The sequence below is a fragment of the Gopherus flavomarginatus genome, chromosome 5 (genome assembly GCF_025201925.1).
Source record: "Gopherus flavomarginatus isolate rGopFla2 chromosome 5, rGopFla2.mat.asm, whole genome shotgun sequence".
NCBI classification, from domain to species: domain Eukaryota; kingdom Metazoa; phylum Chordata; order Testudines; family Testudinidae; genus Gopherus; species Gopherus flavomarginatus.
In genome coordinates, this window is record NC_066621.1 from 78,229,806 (window position 1) to 78,243,440 (window position 13,635).

General features: G+C 42.3%; 1 protein-coding gene across 1 annotated transcript in view; it reads right to left on the reverse strand.

Annotated features, from left to right (window-relative positions):
* SLC1A2 (solute carrier family 1 member 2) overlaps positions 1 to 13,635 on the reverse strand; it is a 131,160-nt gene that overhangs the window by 14,206 nt on the left and 103,319 nt on the right. The window contains exons 7-8 of the mRNA XM_050955356.1: positions 9,274 to 9,507; positions 4,426 to 4,620 (exon numbers count right to left, since the gene is read on the reverse strand). Coding sequence (XP_050811313.1) covers positions 4,426 to 4,620; positions 9,274 to 9,507 — 429 coding nt within the window. The remainder of the gene's footprint in view (positions 1 to 4,425; positions 4,621 to 9,273; positions 9,508 to 13,635) is intronic.

Here is a 13,635-nt window from a genome sequence, read left to right on the forward strand (position 1 = left end):
TCTGCAGTGTAGGGGCTGCAGGCTGAATTTCCAGTGCGGTTCATTAATGTTAATTTACAGAGCTTGCAGTTTGTTTTGTGAGATAATAGTATGGGGACAGGGCAGGTTCCAAGTTTTCTGTCACCCCAAGCAAAAAAAATTCCCTGAGCCCCTCCCGGGCCCCGCCCCAACTCCACCTCTTCCCTGCCCCATTCCAACCCTTCCCCCAAATCTCTAGCCCCGCCTCCTCCCCCAGGCACACCGCATTTCCCCTCCTACCTCTCCCTCCTAGGGAGGGAGTGGGGAGAAGCAGAGCAGCGGCGCACTCAGAGGAGCAGGCAACAGTAACCTCCGGGTTACTTCCTGAAGCCCTTCTTGCGCCACCCACTGCCGCAGCTCACCTCTGCTCAGGGCCGGCTCCCGGCTTTTTGCACCCAGAGCAAAAAAAAAAAACAGAACCGGAGTGCCGCCTCTTGGAAAGTGCCACCCCAAGCACATGCTTGGAGCACTGGTGCCTAGAGCAGGCCCTGCGTGGGGAATTGGTTGTTATCAATAAGGAAATGGTGAAAGACCATGTATCCTACAGTCACATGCTCCAAACTCTCAGAGCTTGTGATAAACCAAGCCCAGATACAAAGCACTTTTGTTCTGGTTCACAAAATCAACATTCAGTCAATTAGGTTTTGCGAATCCAGAGCCATGCCTGCTTTTGCTCCAGTTAGTAGAATGTGAAAGTCGAGTACAGTGAATGTCTGTGCTACAAATGCTGGAAGTCTGAAAAACCAGGCTAAAGCTTCAGAGACACTAGGCATTCCTTTGTAGAATGGAAAATAAATTAGGCAGCAAGGGAGCCAAGGAACAATAAAAAAATATAAAAGAAATCTCTGTCTTTCTGAAATAGATCGTGCTATTTACTACTACATTTGAGATGCTGTTGTTTCACCAAGGAATTAATTTTAAAGTGCTTCCAATAAAGAGGTGGGGGAATAAGTGCCTCCATGGGGTAAATACTTGGCTACAGCATGGTGCTAATGTGAGGACACGGTATTTTAGCCCCTACCATTTCCAGGATTATCATCTCCAAGGGGTAGGTTGCTTTGCCAGGTTTGGTTGTTGGGTTAAAGCAGAAATGCCCAAAAGGGTAGATCTGAGGTGCAAAAAGGAGAGTTACTAAACCTGTCTGAGCCTGCATTTGGGTCATTTGAACCTAACCCCAGCATTGCTAGTTGGGTTTGGCAGACATAAGAAAACAATCTTCTATCCATATCAGAACATAGTCTGGGTGTCACAACACAAATGTCGTCCCATCGTATTGCACTGGGGAAAGAGTTGGCAGTTTTAGTATGGCTAATCCACAGGAGCACTGCTGTCAGCCTCATTCAGATCTCACACCAGCATACATTAAGAATAATTCTGGAAAGTTCAGAGGGTCAACTGCACTAGTGTACAAATGGTACGAAATCTGAATCAGGCACAGTGAGACAATTTTTTAGAGTAGGAGCAGGAAGAATAATTCAGATCAACAAGTCCGAGAACTTCCTCTGCCAGCAAATATTTTATTAGCAACTCGTCTTTAAAAGGAATGTTCTTATTGCTAAAAACTAAATTGTATTATTCAAGGTCCAACTTTACAGCCTCTGCCTTTGAGAGAAGCAACCTAACCCCTTTAAACCCATATTTTACTATTGTAAGTAACCTGCAGGAGGCAAAGAACTGGAAAATATATTGCTAATATAGTTGGGCAAGAAATTCCAGTGCAGGCACTTCTTTATCCTGAAAAGGAGTTAGCTAAGAGGGAGGTGGGTGGATTAGAGACACAAGGAAAAGGCAAACTTGGCAGCATTCATGTGTGGTTTGAATTATTATGATTCAAAATGTCAGGCTTAGTGCATTTGTCATGTTTTCCATTGTAAACAATTCAGCTGCAACAGTCATAACTTTGCCATTCTCTTTTTTTAGTAACAGGATCAAATATGACTTTAAATTGGATTACAGTAAAACATTCCAAAATTATACTTACCTAACTTAAATGTGTGTATTCCTTTGAGCTTCCAGATATTTCCACACAGTTCTATATGTAATGATTTGACATAATAGGAATATATCTACTGTACTCTGGTTTAATGTGAGCATACTGAGATAGAATTTAAGATCTACCGTCTCCAGTCTATTTCGCTGTAATGATAGCTCAGGGGTGTCAAACTCATTTCATGTGGCAGGACTGATCTGATACCCTGCCACTTGGATCAGCAAAAGTTATTAAATAGAAATAGATCAATATAAACCATGCTGGTAGTTACTTACATTCACCCTTAGATTTATCTGAAGTTTCTTTTTCTTTGACTTGCCTTGTTGGGATACCTATTCTCTAGCCAGTGGGTAAGCTGTCTTCAGTGCCACTTCCCCTCACCCAGCCATGTTCCAACTTCTCCAAGACTTGTACCTCTCTAGTGCCTCTTGAACATGACCAAGTGGTTCTACACCTGCACATGAGGTTTTGCTGGATTGCTGGGCCATATGGGGATATGAGCTATAGTGCACACAAGTGTTTTCCTCTCTAATTCGCCTGGGTGGACCCTGCTGGAACACACTAAATGTCCCTTAGCGAGCATTGATGTAGTCCTGCTTGAAATGGGTGACATCCCTGTGTGATGGGGTGCACTCCCCACACCTGCCCTGAGAGGACTGAATTAGGCCAGGCACACCCAATTAACCAATTAAGTGGCAGACAGGAAAGATACTTAGGCTAGGAGGAAGCCGCTAATTGGAATTTAGATCACCTGAGAGGGAACAGATGGGGCTTACATAAAGCCAAGAGACTGGCAACAAAAAGGAGGCTACAGGGTGAAGAGTGATAGTCACACTCCCTGAGGGAAGGAGGATGAGGAATTCCTGAGACCTAGTAGACCGGGATTTGACTAGTGTGAGTGGAAGCAGAATAGGAAGTAGCCCCAGGGCAAGAGGTTATGGAAGCTGCAGACCTTGACTGCTTGGTAAAGGGACCTGGACTGGAACCCAGAGTAGAGGGTGGGCCCTCTTACTAACTAAGCCTGCCAGAGTGGTATCACTAGGAATAATGAACCAGCAGACTGAGTCACAGCAGGAGTGACAGAAGTAGGGCAGTGGATGTGAGGACTGTTGAATCTGTTTGTCCAGAGATACCTGGAAAGTATCATACCCCTGAAGGGAAAACCACTTACTGTTCTGTCCAGGGGGCTGAATCACAAAGAGGAAGCAGCAGCTCCTCGAGCAAGAGAAGGGCTGAAGACAGAGAGTGAGGGACTGCAACTGCTGGAAAGGGGTGTTAACTGAGCAGAACTAATCCCCAGAACAGCCTGGAGGAGGAACTGTCAAGTGGTGAGTAGAATAGAGTAGTGTGACTCCCAGCCTTGCTTCTAGGAACTGAAGGGATACATCAATATTCGTGCCACAGCAACACTCATTGTAAATGTGAGATGGGGAGACATATATGCCCCTCTTCCCCTAATCAAAGGGGCTGCCTAGAGCCAAACTGGCCCTAGGACAAGTGTAAAAGTGCATGAGGGCTGCTCTCATGTCTACTGGCAGATGGCAGCTCCCAAGAAATCCCTCTGCTCTTCTGGACTATGCCAGAATATGTTACACTACAGCCATATCTCTTCGTCACCATTGCCCCCTCACAGCCGGAAAATGCCTTGCACCAAGGTTATAATTTTTATTATTAATTGGCAAAATAAGAAGGAATAACCCAAGCTAACCATATGGATACTTTTATGGGAAAGTCTTTTTCTATTAGTACTCGTATGGACTTTCTAAATAATTAATGTCCTGTACCTAGCTTGCAGCATCCCTCTGCATCTAACTAAGTTTATTATGTTGGACAGATAAGACCATTGCTTTGCACCTTGTGTTATATAATATATATGGAGATATACCTATCTCACAGAACTGAAAGGGACCCCAAAAGGTCATTGAGTCCAGCCCCCTGCCTTCACTAGCAGGACCAAGTACTGATTTTGCCCCAGATCCCTAAGTGGGCCCACCTCAAGAATTGAACTCACAATCCTGGGTTTAGCAGGCAAATGCTCAAACCACTGATCTATCCCTCCCTCCTGTACATTTACTGCTGTACAAAGTAAGTTTAAAATGTTACTAATCCAGAAGTCACAAATGATGGCAACACACAGTGCAAGGCAGTGGAGAATCTCTTTAGGAAGTCTTACAGCCTGTATTAATACAGGAGGTCGGATTAGAGGATTACAATGGTTCGTTCTGGTCTTAGATCCTATGAATCAGGGCCATATTTATTTAACAGTCTTATCCATTGAATGCCACTGTGAGAAGCCAAAGTCCATACGTTTCACTGTGTAAGAATACATAGGCATTCAGAAGCCATCATTGCATCTTCATGCTATACAGCCTTCTAAATCAAAGACCCAGTTCTTTGCAGAAACATATAGAACCCACCTCACAGTGACTATCTGCCCACCATCCAACACAATTCCATTCATCTGTGCTATGAAGATTGCAGCAACTGCTTCATAAAGAGCCGTCCCATCCATGTTTATTGTTGCTCCAACAGGCAGGACAAATCTTGTGACACGTTTATCAATGCCCAAGTTTTCTTCAAGACAACGGAAAGTGACAGGTAATGTACCAGCACTAAAAGAATGAGCAAAGACATGAAGAAAGACAGGGTTACATGGTACACAATATTCTTGCATGATGGAACAAGATCAGAACTATTGCAATTTTGCTATGACCATTTCCTTTCTCAAGCCCAATACGTGCATTAAAGAACGTGCAACAAAATAAAAGTTACTGAATTCTATGGGAAAGATAAGCTCAGTGCTTAATATGTAATTTTTAGTACCTCATTGCTAGAAACCTGGCAACATTTCATATTTTCCCTTCCTTTGCCAAATGTTGTTTTTAATCCTTCTGTGTCCATAAACCTTTTTTCAATCAAGATACACTTCAGTATTAACTGGAGGTGAGATTCTGGGTCACACAGGGGCTAGTTGGAATTTCTATCCAATTTATGAATTCTTTCTTGGATTTTTTTCAAAGCACAGAGCCAAATGACTTTTTGCGATGGGAATTCAAATCAATATTGAAGGGTCAAATCCTGTTTCTCTTCAGTTGTGGAGGTGTTCTTTGCAGAGGAACCAGTGGCCTATGCACTCCACATTCAGAGTTTGGGGGACAGCAAGGCTGGCGCTGACGAACAGGTGCTTGTGTGGATCTTCCTCACCATCCCCTCTGTAGGGAGCAGAGCAGGCTATTTCACTCGTTGGGCCTAAGTACCCTCAGCAGAGTTGTTCCAAACCACTCTATCTGTCCAGTGAATTGAGATTCCTTCCTCTGCTGCCCAAGTGTACTTAGCTCACCTGAATGATCTGCCTCTAAATTAATGAATCCAATTCAATTACATATATTGATGCTTTTCATTTTCAGTGCTTGACTCGGTCCAACCCTCCACTAAATTAACTTGGTTACATCCTGACCAGAGTCACTTCTGAAAAGTGAACACTGTTCTGGGGAAATTCCTGTTAAGAGCAGTCGCTCAATATAAAGATAGCTGAAGCATGTCTGTACCAACTCGTTTGCATACCCCCATGTGAGCTAATGGAAATTTCTCAAAGGTCATCCTGATTACTGTGTCAATACTAGTGTTGGTCTGACAAGAATGTTTACTGTTGCTTATAGTGAGCAGAACAAAGGGCTGAATTCACTAAAATATACTACAATAAAGCCTTACTACATATTGCATATACTGCCTTGCAACTTCAGTATTTAACATATTCAATACTTAGTCCCCATAGTGACTCTATGAAGTAGGACAATATAGATATCCCCATTTTACAGAAGGGTAAAATGAGAAACCAAAAGATTAAGTGACTTCTTCAATATCACAGATGAAGTGTCAGAGGCAGTTTGGTGCTCGTATTCCTGGCTCCTGGTCCTGTGCTTATAATGACTGACTGCTTTTCTCACTCACTGAGCTACATGAACCTGGTAAACAGCTTCAGCCAACTCTATTCTGGCACCCATATGGTTTAGTTTTTTACCACAGCCAACCAAATATTCATTCTGGGTGTCACACAAAGTATATATAAAAAAAACAGAATAATCTCACTTCAAGATGGGAAATGTAAGGCATATTCTCCCATGAGCTGCCTTAGTCCATGTCTATGGCTGTTTGCATGTATGGAGATGGCTGAATGTATATTGTGGGTCATTGATGGAGGAGTACTTCCTGTTTTTTCACTCTGCTATGCTGTGCTGGCTTCCATGACAAAGGGATTTCCATATCTTATTCCTCAGAAAGGGAAAACACAGTTCAGACACACCATTGACGTTCAATTAAATAAGCTTCATTTTCTTCTACGAGTCACTTTTTTCACAATTTGGAGCGGAGATGAAAGCATGTACACGGCAGTAGCCTACCTAGGGCTGCTGTAACTGACTTCCCCTGGTTTTGCCATTTACACTGAGGTGTTGCTTTGTAATTTGGAGGACAAGCAAGACCTTTTCCCCTTAATTTTACTTTCTTTTTTAACATAAGTGAACTTTGTGCTCACGAATGGTGCCAGATTGACTGCTCTGGGACAGAAAGTGCTTTTTATCACCTCTGAAAGAAGTGCAGGGTAGGTAAAAGCAGTACAAGATTGTCCTAACAATCTTAATAATGGTATGAGGAAATATTTGATTGTCCAAGAGTTTTGGCTTCTCAGTGAGGACCTAAACAAGAGCGCTAGCTGCAATAGTGTGATAGTTATTTTTGTGATGTGGACACTTGTCTATAAGAATTTGGACTGAGAACTACTGAATCATTTCACACACGCCTCTGAACAGCTGGCAGATGGTAAAGACTTCCAGGTTATATGTGAACCAGTGGGTGAGATCTGGTCGTAACAGATTTTTTTTTCTGTGGAAAACTGTGATTGCTTTGATGAATAAAACATTTTGGACAAAACCCAACATTTTTCAGCCAAAACCTTTTGTTGAAAACCGAACACTTTGATTCAGAAATGTTGCCTCAGTGCCACATTGGAGTTGTAGTTTTTGTGTGTCTTAGGCCCCCATTCTCCTCTATGGGCCAGGCTCCCAGGCCAGATATCTCCCCTGATCCATCACAATCTCCTGTCTTGTTGAGCCACTGCAGTGCATCATAGAAGTCACTAGCTATGGTGCATCGTGGGAGATGCAGTCTGGCTGCGGGTTCAGAACTCATAGAGGGGAAATAGGGGCAAGACTTAATTAAGTCGAAAACCCAATTTTCCATTGAAAACCAACTATCTCTAGTGAAAAGCACCATGTCTTATTACCAGTTCCTGAGTCATCAAGTCTCCAACTCCCTTTCCATTTACTGATTAGCAGATCTGTGCTCTAGATGAAAGACTAAACAATTCAGATCCTTATCCAAACCACTTTACCCTGCCAAACTTAGCAGAAAGACACAGAAAAATAGACTTTTCAATGAGATTGAGTATCTCCTTCCTTCTGATTGGGCAAAATTTAGTTCCCAGTCCTCATTTGCAAAGAGCTCATGGGATACCTGCTGTGTCATTTTTGGTAGAGAAGAGCCAGGAGCTGAGTTCTTATAAATATAAATAGAACTTATTTAGGTCAAAGTGCACTGACATACCCTGTGGTTTTCTAGCTCCAAGACTAACTAAACAGCTTGTGCTACTGAATATTATCACTCAGGGTATTCCTAAATTCCAGCCTGGAGGAAGCAGTCATAGGTGAAACTGCTAGTGACAGTACAGGACCTTCATCTACCTCTTGTGTTCCCTACTTGAAACTTAGCAATGTGAATATTGTGACAAATGTGAGATCTTGAAAACATGGAAAATTCAAAAATATTTCTATATTGAGCTGTGCCATGAGCTATGGGCAAAGGGATTACTCAAGTGTGACCCGTTTCGGTGGTATCCTGCTGTTAATTGATTTATCTCGTGAGACTGACCTAACACTCGGTAAAGCACCCCCATCCTTTCATGTATTTATACCGGCTCATGTATTTCTTTCTTCATACTTCTGATGAAGTGGGTTTGAGCACACAAAAGCTTATGCCCAAATAAATGTTAGTCTCTAAGGTGTCACAAGGACTCCTCATTTTTTTTTTACTCATAAATGTGTGTCTATATTCACCTTCATGAGATGGGGATTGTCTGCTAGCTCCAAGGAGGAGGGTTACTGTGCCACCCCAGGGAATTAAAATCAACAGGGATAACTACTGCAGATCCAGGAACAGATAAACAGCTCCAGAGAAGTACCATCTCTGGGGCAAATTGCACATACTGGTTCAGACCCAGTTCAAAAGGTGTGGCAGACAAGTTAAGGCTTTTGGTATAAAGTGTCAGCCTGAACTGGCTCGGGGAGCCTCACTTTGATCCTCAAACTTCCATGAAACTATAACCAAGAGGAAAAAGCCCTGCTGGAAGAGTGGGAAGGAGTGGAACTGGCCAGGATCTCCATGTGGAAGATGGGTAACATCTAGTAAGCTTAGCACACATGCAGAGGGTTTATAGTTTCAGGATATATTTCTCTGTAATACTTTTGCCCTAGAATAAATGTACTGTACTTTGTAAAAGCTGGCTTGTCATTGGTAAACACTGTCATAGCCTCTGGAGAGAGTGGAACTGCAGGTGCTGGACTGAGAGTAGAGCTGCTGGGATAGTTTCTGTGAATTGCAGGGGAACAGCAAGCCTAAATCCCTGGTCTGGAGAGAGAGGGATGTGGGCATCCACTCACAGAGGTGTTACTGAAGGCCTGCAATGTAAAGGGGCCTGCTTGAGTAGACCACAGAGGTGCAGTTAACCCCAGAACTGTGACAAATATGGAGCCTTGTGACAATTATGGCTCTGTACATTTCCATTTAATAACTAATAACATTCATAGCACTTCATCCACAGATGTTAAAGTGCTTAACCAAGGTGGGTAAGTAGCATTATCCCTATTTTACAGGTCAGGAAACTAAAGCACAGATGTTACCTGATTTGCACAAGTTTACACATTGAGTCAGTGGCAGTGCAGGGAACAGAAGTCAGGTCCCTTGACATTCAGCCTGAGGCCACTATCCAGCCTCTGTGGCCACCATCCATCCTGCCTCTCTTTAAAGCCTACAGAGTGTGAGGTAAAGATTTTTTTTTCCCAAATAGATTAAGGTGATGAAAAACTGTTTACTGATTGGTATTAATGATATAATAACTTTCTAGTAAAGGTCAGAACAGCAGCTGCATAATGTCTAAATGGCAGCTAATGAGCTGCTAAAATATAAATAAGGTGGCAGTTCACATGGAGTACCTGGAAGCTGTGCCTAGAGCTGTGATCCATGCCTGGAAAATGCCAGCAAGGAATGTGAAGGGGCTTTTCCTTGTTATCACGAAGTACAGTGAAGGCAAGAAGATCCCACCGTGGATGAGAAGTCCCACGATCACTGTTACCATGTACATTCCAAGTTGCCTAGCAACCACTTCTAAGTCCTTAATTTCAATGATTTTCCCGCAAATAAGGCAGGCAATGCCGAAAGGAGAGTACCTAGGGGGAAAAAAACAGAACAAACAGATGGACCTGATCCTTGCAGCATGCAGCCATAAAACCTGTGCACAAAAACATGTGGGATTATGGAGGGAGATCCAAGCTTCTAGACTGAACACTTAAAGATGTGAAGAGGATACAGAACTACTGAATGATGGTGGTTCAGCGGCTGTCCTTCATGCCTCTCAATATGACATGAGTAAAGCCTATTCAGAGGAACCTGCCATAATACCCCACTAAAAGTAATACTACAATATTTCAGGGGCCAAATCCTGAGGTTTCTACTCAATTTCTTCTTGTTTTTTTTTTACTCACCACCATTGAATTCAATGTATGTTTGCAGAGTAAGGCTTTGGCCTTAGAGTAATATCCCATAAGCAGGTAGTAACTGTACAATACATGCAAGAGTTTTGGATCTTTACTGAAGAATACTGTATTTTAGTGTTAATACTTCACTGTTATGTAGCATTTTTCATCAAGTTCAGGTCTGAATTATTGTTGCAGATAAATGATCTGATGAATCTAGCCATTTTTCCTGTGCACCAATCTATTTTGTGCTCATTGAATTGTTTCAATAAGCAGTTTTTAATCTGTGGATTGTTTGTTAACTATATGCTTTGATTACCTGTGGTGTGTGACTGGTCACCTAAGTTACATGGTATTACTTTTTCTCCTTGATTTTAAATGGGAATAACAATAACACATTTTGGTACTACATAATTTATAAGAATGTAAGACTAGCCATACTGCGTCAGACTAAAGGTCCATCTAGCCCAGTATCCTGTCGGCTGCCAGTGGCCAATGCCAGGTGCTTCAGAGGAAATGAAGAGAACAGGTAATCATCAAGTGATCCATCCCATTGTCCATTCCCAGCCTCTGTTTGCCAGAACCTGGGAATGGACAAGGACACCATCCCTGCCCATCCTGGCTGATAGGTTTATCTTCCATTAATTTATCTAGTTCTCTTTTTAACCCTATTATAGTTTGGTCCTTTACAACATCCTCTGGCAAAGGGTTCCACAGACTGTGCATGGTGCGTTGTTCATTTATTATACTTCTAATAAATGACAGTGTACGAGGAATGCCTTCATGTCATGTGAATGTGAGTTCATACAAGGTAGCATTTACTCCACCTCAGAGGAGTCAGTACAAAGTTTATATGTCACTTCCATACATTTTTACCTTATCAGGAAGGTTTAAGTGGGACATAAATGTTGCAGAGGTTTGTGCTGGCCTCCTCTGCACAGGGATGAACTTAGTCACATTGAAAAGCCTTTCCAAAACATTCATGTAAACAAATCCCCTGTGTTGAATCTTCACAAACACTGACCAAGAAGGTCCTCAACACATCTGAAGCAAGGAGACATTTTTCATTGTAAAGAATGCTTGCAAATGCTGGTTTATGGTAGCCATCTTCCTCAGCTTCTTTTTATAACATTCCTGCTGTGAGGAAACTGCACTTTTAGAGGAAGAGCAAACAATAAAATGTCCCTTCTGAATAAAATGGAAAGGGGCGGGGTCTAAGTTTTCAAAAGTGGCTAGTGATTATGGGTGCCTAACTTGAGAGGATTTGAAGAGATCTGAGTTTCAGAGGGAAAGCGCAAAGGGCTTTCTGAAAATCATGTGCTTTCAGTTTTCTCATGTGTGGCACCAATAAGAACGGCCATACTGAGTTAGACCAAAGGTCCATCCAGCTCAGTATCCTGTCTACCAAAAGTCGCCAATACCAGGTGCCCCAGAGAGAGTGAACCTGACAGGTAATGATCAAGTGATCTCTCCCCTACCCATCCATCTCCATCCTCTGACAAACAGAGGCTAGGGACACCATTCCTTACCCATTCTGGCTAATAGCCATTAATTGACTTAACATCCATGAATTTATCCAGTTCTCTTTTAAACCCTGTTATAGTCCTAGCCTTCAAAACCTCCTCAGGCAAGGAGTTCCACAAGTTGACTGTGTGCTGTGTGAAGAAGAACTTCCTTTTATTTGTTTTAAACCTGCTGCCCATTCATTTCATTTAGTGGCCCCTAGTTCTTATATTATGGGAACAAGTAAATAACTTTTCCTTATTCACTTTCTCCACACCACTCATGATTTTTATATACCTCTATCATATCCCCCCTACTCTCTTCCAAGCTGAAAAGTCCTAGTCTCTTTAATCTCTCCTCATATGGGACCTGTTCCAAACCCCTCATCATTTTAGTTGCCCTTTTCTGAACTTTTTCTAATGCCAGTATATCTTTTTTGAGATGAAGAGAGACCACATCTGTAAGCAGTATTCAAGATGTGAGCATACCATGGATTTATATAACGGCAAAAAGATATTCTCCGTCTTACTCTATATCTCTTTTTAAATGATTCCTAACATCCTGTTTGCTTTTCTGACTGCTGCTGTACACTGTGTGGATGTCTTCAGAGAACTATCCATGATGACTCCAAAATCTCTTTCCTGATTAGTTGTAGCTAAATTAGCCCTCATCATATTGTATGTATAGTTGAGGTTATTTTTTCCAATGTGCATTACTTTACATTTATCCACATAAAATTTCATTTGCCATTTTGTTGCCCAATCACTTAGTTTTGTGAGCTCTTTTTGAAGTTCTTCACAGTTTTCTTTGATCTTAACTATCTTGAGCAGTTTAGTATCATCTGCAAACTTTGGCACTTCACTGTTTACCCCTTTCTCCAGATCACCCAAAAAATGACACCTTACTTCTCTAGTCACTTACAAATTTAGGCGTAATATTTCAAACCATTTCATCAGTTGCTGTGCAGTCTGTGTTTCCTACAAGATTCACCAAGGATAATCCCTGTAGAGGGATACGCAGCATCACCACTGTAGTAAGATTAGGCCCTGAAAAAAGCTTGTATCAGAGGCCCAGAATGAGGCCTGAGGCCTGAACCAAAGTAATGGTCAAGATTTTGCTAACATAAAGTAAAGTTAAGCTCTAAACGGCATCAAGTCCTAATAGGATGAACGTTTCAGGATGGCACCAGAACATTCTGGTAAGAACACATTCCACAGAGATAATGAGGAACAGGCTGACCCATCCTAAAGACAGGGTCAAAAGGATAATATAATGGATAGAGTTGTTTGTTCAAACCAACCTATACGGGAGAGAAGCAGCACCCTAACATGTAGAGGTGTTGTACCTCAATACGTCAGGAGTGATGTGTAACTTGTTTGTTCCTGTGTATGAGAATGCATTCCTGTGTATAAGCATGCATCCCTGAGTGGATGTCTTTGTCCAGCCTAGGGGGCAGTGGAGAGTCCTACCACTGATTTGAGCTGGGTCTATTGTCAGAGAGCGCATATGTTCTAGCAGAACTATAGACATCTGATCTGGGGAGTTAGACACTGTGTTTTGTTTGGCAATAAACCTGGCTAGATGCTTTTGTACCTTAACGGAGTCTGTGGTTGTTGGGGGTTCTCTTGGAGTCTGCTGTGCCAGCTATCTGCGAGAGCTATGGCAGCACACAGAGGGAACATACACATACAGCCGACTGTTATCAACACTGAACAGAGCAGAGCACCACTCCGGTGATGCCGAACACTGATCTGGTGAGTAAGTGAGCTGTGTACTCCAGGAATCGCAATCTAACATGACAGAAAACCACGAGCTACGGAACCTCCATTAACCCCTCCCTGCAAATCCCCACAGAGTTTAAAAAATATAATGGAGAAGAAACATGTAATGTAATTTATAAGACTAGGGCAGAGACTGGAGCCTTAAAATATAAAATATTGTGAACTATAACCATGGCTGTTAAATGATTAAAACAGCACACCACAAAAAACACCGCATCCTAACTGAGACACATTATTCAAAACAGTTTTGTTCAGTTGTCAGATGTCACTGGTGTGGTGTTCTGCTCTGTTCAGTGTTGATAAGTTGGCTGTGTGAGTGTGCTCCCTCTGTGTGCTGCCCCGGATATGTGTATAGGTGCAATTAGCAGCCTTCTTCTTGCCAACTTCTGTGAGCAGGGCCTGCTTAACTTTGCTTTATGTTAGTAAAGTCTTGACCATTACTTTAGTTCGGGCCTCAGGCCTCACTCCAGGCCTATGATACAAGGCTTATGTTTCACGGCCTAATCTTACTACATTCTCCCACTTTTTGTCTTTTTAC